We start from the raw sequence: 13,016 nt of genomic DNA, 5'->3' as shown, positions 1-13,016 counted from the left end.
TTGGAAGTAAATCTCTAAAAAAAAAAAAAATAAACAAGGTAGGTATATGATTATGTCCCGTGACCAGAACATTGTACGAAATGAAAATAGAAAAATTGGAAATTCAAATATCTTGGAGCAACAATAAATGACACTTGGGAAGAAATTTAACACAGAATAATAAATATGGGAAATGCCTGTTATTATTCGGTTGAGAAGCTTTTGTCATTCAGTCTGCTCTCAAAAATGTTGAAAGTTAGAATTTATAAAACAATTATATTACCGGTTGTTCTGTATGATTGTGAAATGTGGACTCTCACTTTGAGAGAGGAACAGAGGATAAAGGTGTTTGAAAATAAGGTGCTTAAGAAAATATTTGGGGCTAAGAGGGATGAAGTTACAGGAGAACGGAGAAAGTGACACAACGCAGAACTGCACGCATTGTGTTCTTCACCTGACATAATTAGAAACATTAAATTTAGGCGTTTGAGATGGACAGGGCATGTAGCACTTCATGAACCACTCTGTAGCCTATATTCTGCATGATTATAATTCACAAAAGAGTATTCTAAAATCATGTGTAATTGTGTAGAACTTGGTTGTTACATGGATAGATTTTAGTGTTGCTAGTCTGGCAGCACTGCTAGTGACTAATACTGAGTCGAGGAAAAGAAAGAATATAAACACGTAGGTAATACAAAATTACCATACCGACGTCAGCATCCCGCCTCCTCAGCTGGTGACTAGCTGACCGCTTGATCACGCCTTGTGTCACTGGCAGCAATCGCTAGCAAGGTCAGTGGACAAGATGTCCGACCGCCGGCAGTTTCATTCACTAAACAACGAAATTGAAAGTATTTTAAGTGCGTGAAGTAAAACACAAAATATATTAATAAATCCGGAATCTCAGTTGCGTCACCTAACTTTCAGTAACAATGTAAGTATTCATGGGCATATAATCACGTTTCACTCACATTACTGTAATATTTCACTTAAAAATAATCATGGTTATAGGTACGTAATTACGTTATGTAGGTTATGTATTCAGGCCGTGTCTCAAAGCTCAAGTCCATACTACACTAGTGACTAGCAACTATAGCTGACTTGTAAACTACACACTAGGGAGCTTTGGAAATGTATGCTTGAAACATGGCCTTCTTCATAGACTATTGTTCTAAAAACCATGACATCACGGTGCAGCACTGAATTAAGAAGGCGGTGTCCTAATGCAGTTTCATTACGAATTATGTGGAAAAGATGAGGGCTTAATATATTACAATAATGTTTAAAATATTGTACAGTAATAATAATAATAATAATAATAATAATAATAATAATGGCTTTATTTAACCTGGCAGAGTTAAGGCCTTAAGGCCTTCTCTTACACTCAACCAGGATTAAAACTTGCTTACAGTAGGTACTAACAATGTCATTGTTCAAAGTTAGCTGGTTATTCTACATTATATTTGCATTATTTCACTTCCAAAGCATTTTCATATTTCATAACCCCAATTGCTGATGAGGTATCCATGTTTGTTTAGTGAACAAGTCAACAATCGAGCAAGCATTTTCGTTTACTAGCTACTACGGACTTGATTGCTATGCACTATGTAGCTTTGGATCATAACTTCTGACGTCACATCCGGTTATTTAGCCAACAATCTAGTTCACTTCAGCTGAAAATGTAGCTTTGAGACACGGCCTCAATATCGGTGTACTGTATTTCTGTGTGTTAGACAATCCTTTAATCAGTTTCTTATTTTTATGCTTCTGTACTTAAAACAACAGGTGTCAATACTGTATTAATAAGGAATCTTGTAAGGTTTATATTTCCACTGTTGTTACATTCTAGAATAAGAAACAATAGCATTAACGAGTTACTGAAAGTGTTGTAGTAATTTAGTGCATTCAATACCCTTCATTTATGTATTGTTATTAATTTTTGTGAGAAGTGAAATTCGGAGAAAATCTTATTGCAGTAGACAAAAAATAACTCATAACGAACTAGTTTCATATAGTAAATAATAATATCTGTCACTAAAAGCATTATTTTAATTTGATTCTAATCTATAGAGACAGTCAATATGCCTATTTTATATTAGAAATACAATTAAAACCAATTGTATTAACAATTGTATATATTTATTCACACTGCAATGGGTATATACCCGGTGGCAATGGTAACTAATTACACTCAATAATGACAATAATAAACACAATTAATAAAAATACAATTAATAATACTAATAATTAATACTAACATAGTTAATAATAATAATGGTTATGATAATGATAATAATAACAGGGAACATCCAAAATTAAATGGAGCACGATCACTTAAAATAACATTTAAAGTTTATCTAATTTGTATCTTAACCCTAAGTTCGAACTAAAACCCACGAGTATGATATGTTTATATCTGCACAAGTACATTTCAGCACTACACTCATTTCGCTGTCAACTCACTCACTGCACTGGAACTACAACACATTTCACTGATTCTATTCTGATTTCACTAACACTTCAAAAACATTTCACTGTTCTAATACTTTGCACTGCCACTATAAACTATAAAGCTTCACTGACAGGAACACATTTCACTTACACAACACACTTCACTGACACAACATACTTCTTCACTGATACAACACTTCGATAACAAAATATCAATTACACCCTTTAAAAACTGTGTATAATTACCGTCTATTAGTAAAGTCTTTAAGCCTATTTTTAAATACATTTTTTGGTTGTTGGTAAAGCCTTTAGTAAGTCTGCAGTTAAAGCATTCCAGTCCCCGATAGTACGATTGAGAAAAGAAAACTTTCCAGTGTCCGTCCTCTGTTTTCTTTCCCTCAATTTATATGAATGGTCGTTCCTTGAAGAATAATTTGGCTGCTGCAACCTATTTTTTATTTCTCTCTACTGGCAGACTCACCTGTGTATGTTTTGAACAGTGCGCATAATCGAATTCGCGTTCTCCTGTCCGTGAGTGTGTCCCATTTTAATGGTGAATTTTTCCGACAACATTTGAGAGCCCGTTTTTTAATCTTTTCCAGTGTCTTAATATGTTCTAGTCTGTAAGGATCCCAACATGCAGCATCATATTCCATTACTGGACGTACTAGTGATTTATATGTAATCTCTTTGGATTTATCAGAGCCTTTTTTTAGTACCCTCATCACAAAGTGTAACGCTCTCCATGCTTTTCCCGCTGTGTCGGTAACGTTTTCCCCCCCAGCCGAGATCGCTGCTAAATGTTATTCCGAGATATTTACATTTGTTAACTTCCGGAATGGTTTCACCCCCTAACGTATACGATGCGATTATTTTATTTCTTTTCCTTGTAAAGCTGATGGCTTTGCTCTTTAGAGAATTTATTTTCATTTTGTTGGCTATTGCCCAATCATTTATTCTATTGAGGTCATTCAGAAGAAGAGTAGTATCTTCATAACTTTTTATTTCCCTGTATACCATACAATCCGCGAATAAGCGAACCCTGGACAAGATATTAACTGGCAAATCATTTACAAAAGCCAGGAATAGAAGAGGCCCCAAGACACTCCCCTGTAGGACTCCGGAAATAGAAATACCTACAGAAAATACTCCTATTAAAAGCAATTACCTACGTTTTCCAATGTGAGCTTACTTTTGTACAAGAAGAACCATTTTCTTTCTACTATAGCATGCGCAGTATGTTATAACTGGAAATAAATTCAGGTGGCTCAAATTTTGTTTCTGAGTCTGTAGTTACACATACTTTCGAAAACAAAATGTTGCACATACATAGATGTGTTATCTGATAAAATATCGATTTGCTCATTGGATACAAATTTTAAATTAGTTTGAGTTAGCGTAACGATTTCACTACCATGATGCAGGAATTGGTCGCCTTTGTTAGTTATAACCTGTATATTCTTCACTTGCAATAAGACTGCTTTTTTTTTTTTTTTTCAAATTTTTAGGGACAACAGGAAGTGATTTCCTTCTTTTCCTGTACATAGGTATTCAAACATTCGACATAGCTATCGAATTCAAAGAAATAGTTTCTATCGCACTTAACTCCTATCGCATTATATTGCAGGGTTTCTCACCTGCCAAGACTCTATGGTCTGTCCAAAACTACTTCCGACCTGACAAGTGGCGCCTTTAGCATGTTACCATGGCAACCATTCAAATCAACCAATCACGAGAGACGCGTTATAATAGATGCCAATGTCCATATAATTTTTTCCCCCATTTCTTTGCATAATTTGTAATACATAAATATGCCTGCGGTAAAGTGAAAGGTACACCATTGGCATGCAAAAATTGAGTGAAATTTACTTTTTTATACTCAGCTATTATAAAACCTAAATGAAAGGATGTTCATTCTGTAAGATTTCAGTCTACATCAGCGTTGTCAGACAGAGACTAAACGGAGCGGAGCGCTCCACTAGACTGGTTACGTGCTCCGGTGTTTCCACAGACGTAAACAAGTTCAAGCTCCGATCTAGCTTCACAACCGGTTTTGGAGCTTACAACTCTGACACTACTGGTCTACATCATATCAACTTATTATGAGATAAAGAATTAAAATTCTAACATTTCACCATTTACAGAGTGATTCATGAGGATTTACCGTCCTTTACGGAGATTAGGTTATTTCCGAAGACATTCTGAGCAAAAAATGTCATATACACATGGGTCCTATTTTCAATATTTACAGAGTTACGTTTCGTTAATGGAACGCATTGCTGTGAACGCGCGATCTTGGTCAGCGTGCAGTCAGCAGCCAGCACGAGCGCTACGGAAATCAAAGATAGCCGTATGCGGATACGTAGAGCGACGAGTGCCGTTCACAAGCGTGCGGCCAAGTGTACTCGAGCGGACGGCGACATTTTTTTTAAATGTGTTGTAAACTCTCCAAGACTGTAAATTAGGATGCAAAATTGAACTGCAAATAATTTAATCGGTGGAAGTAGTGTGATTTGTAATAATTGTTGTGATAAGTGCGTAAGAATAACGTAATTTTCTAGTTAAAAATAGAAAAAGATGTCCGTACGAAGCAACTAAGGAATTCACAGCACATTTTTAGCTTCATAATACTTGCCAATTGAAGAAATGATAGTTCTGAATGGTTCATTCTCTATTTGTATTATTCTTTTACCTTCAAACTAAAGAAAAAACGTATTTTACAAACAACTTTAAATTGGTGTAACTCTGAAAATATTGAGAATAGGAACTATGTTTATATGACATTTTTTGCTCAAAATGTCTTCAGAAATAAGCTCCGTAAAGGACTGTAAATCCTCGTGAATCACCCTGTATAGTGTTTCCACAAATATTTTCGATCTATTATAAGATCATCTTCAGTTGGGTTATCGCATGTATATGTAACACAAAGTATGAACACAGGTGAAATACAATAGGTAATATAAGGTCACATGTATGTAATGTTACGTTAAAAATAATGTGGAGAGTATAGGGTACAACAATTATATTAACGAGTGTTGTTTTTGATTAAAACATTAAAACTATTACGTATAGTAACTTTATGAGTTATATCGTTGGATAACAATATCAAACCTTTCAAAATTAATAAACGTACACTTATTTCTTAAAAGTTAAAAAAATTGTTATTAAAAATACAGTTATATTGCACGCTAGTTATACCATGTTCTATAAATTATAATGCTAGTTAAGAGAGCACAGGTGTTCATTTACTGTGTCTATACAGTTTGTTTTATTCACTCGCTGCGATGAGTAATTTGTTGGACATCTGAAATTAGTCTTCAAAAATTAGTGAAAAGATGTTTTTAATTCAACGAATTTGGAATGTAGCTTATACCTAAGCAAAGTTTTTCTTTGATTACTTACGGTACTTCTGATGGTTATTGTGAAGACAGACGTCGGAGCAAACTTCATCGTAGCGTTACACTGATGTAACTGACTGTGTTACTTACTTACAAATGGCTTTTAAGGAACCCGGAGATTCATTGCCGCCCTCACATAAGCCCGCCATCGGTTTCTACCCTGTGCAAGATTGGAATCACTCCCATTCCGAGGCTTAATGTATGGTTTCATAACAAGCTGATTTTTACGGTGATGGGTTGTTAGCCCTTCGCCCAACCCCCAAGCTGGAGGACCACCGCTTTTTGGCTGTCCACCACTGCTTATTCAATATATTCGCAGCTACCTTCCATATCTGGAGGCCGTCTCTTCTATCCGCAACCTGAGGACGCGCCATGCCGTGGTGATAGGGACCCACAATACATGGAACTGACTGTGTATCGTGTAGAAATTAAGGATGGGGTCGGTGGGGAAGAAATAATGCCTGGTATCCCACCGGAAACTTTCCCACCGACTCCATAATTTCTATACGATACACTCAGTCAGTCACACCAATATAAAGCTACGATGAAGTTTTTTTACACGCTTTAACATCTATGGTCATATCGCGTGTTAGGATCTGTGAGTATATCAGTAGACCGTTGTTACTATTGTTGAGTTCCTGTTTCTATTGTGTGTGGTAGATGTTTGTGTCATGTAACTGACTTTAGATTTTGATTGATGTTTATGATATTGGTGACTGAGGTGGTGATTAATCATGGTATGTAAATTTTCAATCCTGCATTTACCTGTGTGACTAAGGCAGGGAATTCAAAGCGCCTGTATTACGTGCTCATACTACAATCAATACAAATCCAACAAGGTTCACTTCTGAGCAAGATAAAGTACAATCATCGCTCTTAAGGAAACGTTGTGCGGGTTCTTGGGAGCACGCAGTCCAGGCGTTTACATCCCTGGACTAAGGGAAATCATGAAAAACCCCAGTCAGATTAGCCGGCCAAGGTGTTTGAACCAGGACCTCCCGAATACGAGTCGCAAACGCTGCCGTCTGCGCCAACTCGCTCTGTTGTATCGCTTTTATAGTCGCTGAAATATAAAAAAAAAAAAAAATAATTTCACTAAATTTTTGCAGGACAAGGGTGCATCTCCCTCCTTAAGTCGTCAAGCAAAATATTCATGTGATGTTCATCGAGATCAGCCTGAAAGGTTGTAACACGTTATGTCTTCCAGTTAATACTACTACTACTGCCGCCGATACTGCTATTGATACTGATACTACTACTACTGCTACCGCTACTACTGTTACCGTTACTACTACTACTACTACTACTACTACTACTACTACTACTACTACTACCACCACTACTACTTACTACTACTACTACTGCTACCACCTTTACCACCACCACCACTACTACTTATACTACCACCACCACTACCACTACCACTACTACTACTACCACTACCACAACTACTACTACTACCATCACTACTACTACTACTCTCTTCTATTACTACTTACTACTACCTACTACCACTATTACTACTACCACCACCACCACCACCACTACTACTACTACTATTACTACTACTCTCTTCTACTACTACTACTACTACTACTGCTGCTGCTGCTACTACTACTGCTACTACCTACTACTGCTACTACTGGTACTACCTACTAGTACTACTACCTACTACTCTCTTCTACTACTGCTACTACTGCTACTACCTACTACTACTACTACTACCTACTACTACTCGCTACCTACTACTCTCTTCTACTACTGCTACTACTGCTACTACCTACTACTACTACTACTACTACTACTACTACTACTACTACTACTACTACTACTACTACTACTACTCTCTTCTACTACTACTATTACTTACTACTACCTACTACTCTCTTCTGCTACTGCTACTGCTACTACTACTTACTACTGCTACTACCTACTACTATTATTACCTACTACTACTACTCTCTTCTACTACTGCTACTACTACTTACTACTGCTTACTACCTACTGCTACTACTACTACCTACTATTACTCTCTTCTACTAGTGCTACTATTACTACCTACTACTCTCATCTACTACTACTACTACTTACCACTGCTACTACCTACTACTACTACTTATTACTACTAACTATTACTGCTAGTGCTGCTACTACTGCCTACTACTACTACTACTACTACTACTACTACTACTACTACTACTACTACTGCTACTGCTGCTGCTACTGGTGCTATTGCTGCTACTGAGGTTAATCTGGGACTCGTATGTTATTATTTTCATAACATATTTTATTGCGTTCTTACTTCATTTACTGACAAATAATCAAAAGTTGCCAATCATTATAATCAGACGAGCGAAGTGTTCACCGTCTGTTCTTAAACAGACGTCATTCCAGTCGAAAAGATGCTGGAAACTTCCTGAAATTAACTTTGCTATATTTCAAAAATATCTTGAATTCCATTAGATCCTCTAGATTATGTGAATTGTTTGACACTTTTTATTTAAGCGTAGCCCAGAAACAAAAGTGAGAGATTTACATAAGTCTAGGGAACTGGGAGGCCATAAACATTTGCTAATTGTTTTATCGTTGAAGACATTGCGTAATGCACACACAGAATTTTCTCATTTTTGATAAGTTGTATTATCCTACGTAACATTTCCATTAATTTGTTCTACTTCAGCCAAATTAAAAAAAATGAATTTGATATTTCATCATATAGCGTTATCAATTAAAGATACAATAAAAAATATAGGTCCAATGTTACGGTTTACACATAATACATGCCTCTCCAGTTACCAACTAGCATGACGCACTGCAGCAGAACTTAACTACGCCGGGAACACAGTTCGATCAGTTTCGTCTATTTCCGATGAACCTAACCGGCGGACAACCTCTACTGCTACTGCTGCTGCTACGGCTACGGCTACAGCTGCGGCTACTACGACTACGACGACCACCACTAATAATAATAATAATAATAATAATAATAATAATAATAATAATAATAAAATAATCATCATTCTTATAATATTATACTCATGTTGCTCCTCAAATCTGTTTTATTTTCACCGCAAAATATAAAATTAAATAAGCTTATGACCATTTGAAAAATTTCCATATCACTCAGTTACATTTATATGCTATATTTATTCAATTTTTATATGTACCAGTTTCCTAGCCAGGGTGTCAACAATATTTACACGACATGGTGAACAACTTATTACTCTCTTCTCTCGATTTTACTAGGTGTAATATTTACTAATTTGTGAACACATTTACAGGCAGACAGCTATCAATCTGTTCGAGAAGAGAGGCGGAACTGCTGATGGAGCAGGCCAGAAGTTCGAGGTTAAGACTTTGGCATTTCTTTTCCTTCGAGGCCTCAACATGTGCCAGAACTTCCGCATTGCGTCGAATATGAACCACTGTGGCGCATTTGATGACGTCATATTTCAGCATAAACGAGATGATGTGTGGGAGACAAGCTTTCTGCAGTTGAAACACAAGAAGAAATCTGTACAGTCGATGGAAATCTTTGCAGAGTCAAGATCTGCTTTCGATCTGATGAAGTACCTTCAATCATATCACATCATAAAGCAACAGTTCTCCGTAGCCAACGAAAAACATCCTGTGTTTGGTGGTGACTTCGAGCACTGCACTTTCTTGCTGTACACTAACTCTGTGTTCAACACAAAGCGGGAGCTCCAGCATGGACGCTTCCTCGAGGATGACATTCATAACTCTGGAGGAAGTAACGGCTATGTCTTCAGCTTTAGTGAGAACAACGAAGAGGACGAGTTAGTAACGTCATTCTTAAATGAATAGAGTATTGCAAGCAATCATTAGTTACTATTCATTGCAGGAATGGAGAAGATGTCATGCTTCAGCCTGCTATAATACAGGAGATAATTGAATTACAGAATTCTGTTACGGGAAATGACCTCGTGAGCTTATTGGAGAAACTGAAAAATCATCCTTCGAAACATACTCTTGAAAAAATTTTAGAGGAATTGAATTACGTGTCTTCACGCAATGCTTTTCTAAATAAGCTGAAAGTTTTGGATGGACAGGCTGACGTTAATGCTTTGGACGATGTAATTAAGAGACAGATACATGAGGCGTGTGGAACAGATTCTGATGAGACAAGCAGGATTCAAGAAGAACTCATTCAGCACATCGGTACATGGTGGAGAAGTGGTACCGAATTCATTACAGAGGAGGCAGAGTTCTGGCGAAATATGATGCAGTCAAGAGTTGATAGAGTGGCTCGGCTATCATCATTAAAGTTTCAGCAGTTGGATCGCATCAACGTCAGATTTCGAGATTCAGAGCTAACTCCATTGGATGGGTCTGTTGTCAATATTGTGGCAGACGCTGGATGCACTTTGTTGAGCTGCGCCAAACTTCGCCAAATGTTGGACGTCTTTCAGGAAACGAGGTATTTATTAGTTGATGTGTCTTTTATGAAGCACAAGATGCATGAGGTGTTATGTCTGTGGCCTTCTCGGTGGTGTGACACTTTGATAGTCGATTGTGGAAAGAGTGATGAAGGAGCTTCATTATTACTGGAACTGGGCCACAAATACAAACTGGTGTTGGTGACGAGCAGTGTTATTCCTGGCGCGGAATGTGTCCACTTCGATACCTGTGGTTATATGCAAATGGATGAGGCAATACAAAGAGTTCTTCTTGACAAAAGTATTATGTTTCAAGGTTATGAAGTTCTGCTGAAAAATGTGACAGAGTATAACATTTCACTCTTAAACAGGATTAATGCGGGCATGGTGTTAGATTTACTGGAGAAAGACCAAAAAGAACAACATTTAGAAATTGGGAAACCTCTCGAGCAGCCTTCTTATGACTATGTGAACAGAAGAATGCAGAGTTGTGATGGTGGAAGCGGTCCCTTGCCAGTAAATAACCCAGTATGGTCCCTACAAGACAAAATAATATTAATATCAGCAGATCCTGGGATGGGTAAGACCACTTTTATAGAACAGACATCTCTTCAGAGTAAGGAAACTTGCCCCGACTTTTGGGTAGTGAGAGTAAACTTGAATGAACATTCTCCTGCGATTAATGAACTCAGTGAGAATATTTGTAGTTTCGAACAGGCGTTGGAATTCTTGTGGGAAGTGGCAGGGAATCACCATGAGAGAAATGTTTTGGCACGCCTTCCAGACTTCTGGCAAATGTGCCGTACTATTCGACGCATTTGATGAGATAAACCCAACTTACACATCAAAAACGTTGAATTTAATTGAAGCAGTAAGCAAATCCAAGGTTGGGAAGCTGTGTGTGGCATTCCGCCCTGTAGTGCAGGAGATGCTGGAATCGTTACTTGGTGCTGATTCCTTCACTTTAATGCCTCTTACGTTTCCAGAACAGATAAGTCTTCTTTATAGTCACTGGGTGCATTGTGCTAAACGTGCGACTGTACGAAGGCTTATGTCCGAAATACCGGAAGAGGAGGTTAAATATATCAGGTACTATATCAAGGGTAATTTCAATGGTAGAAACATTCATCAAAAGTTGAGAAATTATTCTAATGAGATCATAAGCAATTCATCATATATAGTACCTGATGACTTTTGGTCAGTTCCATTGCACATTTCCCTCCTGGCTGTTGTGTTTGAATCTTATCTAGTTGTCTCTATTACCGATAGTATTATGTACGTCAATGATGAATTAGATATTATTAATCTATATCGAAAATTCGTTGAAAAGAAACTCAACATATATTGCATAGAAAAAAAGGAAGAGAAGTCGCAGACATCTGCAACTGTAGATGATAACGAGTTATTGAGAGAAATGTTCATGGAGAAACATAAGATATCAGGAGTTGTAGCCGTGGTACCAGCAAACCTCCTGCATGATTTGCATGATAAGAAATTGCTGTCTAAGACGGAATCATTTCTAAAACGAATCGAGGAAGGGAAGGAGAAGAGAGGAGTTGTGGTACAAGTGATAGCAGGAAAACCGCATTTTGTGCACAGAACTTTAGCTGAATATTTCGCTGCCATCTGGTTTTTTGAAAATTATCACGAGAATAGGCTTGTTCTGGAAGAGTTGTATTTCTCTGATGCTAATACGTTTTTTCGAGAAATATTTGACAGAATACTGAGTGAGAACTCTCCATTAATTCAGTACATTCTGAATGGAAATATTGAGGCCTTGCTTTCTGCTGTTTCAGCCGATGTAAATAAAGTGGATGCAGGTGGTAGAACAGCTTTACACGTCTCCACGTTGTATGAAAATGTTTCATTTTCTTGGGTGTCACCTGTCCCTATAATTACAATTGTGGGGATATTACTGTACAACAGTGCCTCTCTTTATGTAGTGGACAAAGTGTTCGGATTCACGCCGATTCAATATGCTGGTCGCGTTGACAATAATATAGTGCTGGGTGAAATAATGCAATCCTTAGATTTCGATCCCAACAACATTGACCTGACCACATTCTGCCAACATGTAAACTGCGATTGTGACATTCTATGGAAAAATAAGTAGAAGATATTGCTGAGTGCTGCCTTAATGGGAGATTTCGATGTTGTTTTCAAACTCTTGAATTCAGATGTTGACGTAAACTGCAAGGATGAACATGGACATACTCCACTTCATCTGGCTGTTGAAAATCGCCATTACGAAATGATTCGAATGTTGTTGGAATTGGGTGGTGCCGACATTACAATTCGTGCGTACAATGGCGATAGGGTGATCGATATTGCTAGAAGGCGTGAAACTGAACCGAAAAAAATTAAGTCTACTCCTATTCAGAAATGTTCGATGTATTATTCTGAAAATGATAGACTTTTACTTCCCTATCGCAATTGGTGCTTATTTAAATCATATTATAGTCCAGAATTTGCAAAACTGAGGTTTAATACAAATGCGGTATTTACTTACCGGTCTCTGTACCGATATCTATTTGTAGAAAACTTAGAACACATAAGAGATGCTTCAATATCAAATTATCTCAATAATTTCATTGCCAAATAGCTTGCAGACATTCAATCTATGTTTGCAATGTGAATTACACACACAAACATAGGAATGACATTGTGCATTAAAGAGTTTTCTTTAAAATATTTTTTTTCTGTACCACATCAGTCCATGAAGGTCCAAGGCCGACCAGCCGGCTGCTGGTCTCACATCCATATGCCTCAGCAGAGTGAACGATCATCC

At 37.4% G+C, this 13,016-nt stretch overlaps 1 protein-coding gene across 2 annotated transcripts; it reads left to right on the top strand.

Annotated features, from left to right (window-relative positions):
* The first annotated feature begins 677 nt into the window (after nucleotides 1-677).
* LOC138703419 (uncharacterized) lies at nucleotides 678-12,814 on the top strand. Of its 2 annotated transcripts, none has more exons than XM_069831266.1 (2): nucleotides 678-916; nucleotides 9,113-12,814. In XM_069831266.1, coding segments are annotated over exons 1-2 (546 nt in total). In that variant the 5' UTR covers nucleotides 678-914; the 3' UTR covers nucleotides 9,657-12,814. The 2 variants fall into 2 exon arrangements, with proteins under 2 accessions (XP_069687367.1, XP_069687366.1); XM_069831265.1 differs by having other exon boundaries at nucleotides 680-916.
* The last annotated feature ends 202 nt before the right edge of the window (nucleotides 12,815-13,016 follow it).

The sequence above is a fragment of the Periplaneta americana genome, chromosome 7 (assembly GCF_040183065.1).
Source record: "Periplaneta americana isolate PAMFEO1 chromosome 7, P.americana_PAMFEO1_priV1, whole genome shotgun sequence".
Taxonomy (NCBI): Eukaryota; Metazoa; Arthropoda; class Insecta; order Blattodea; family Blattidae; genus Periplaneta; species Periplaneta americana.
This window is presented reverse-complemented; position numbering and strand designations above follow the sequence as displayed.

Excerpts from the sequence above, each read along its gene's own strand:
- LOC138703419 (XM_069831265.1), top strand. The coding sequence starts at position 9,710 with ATGCTTCAGCCTGCTATAATACAGGAGATAATTGAATTACAGAATTCT.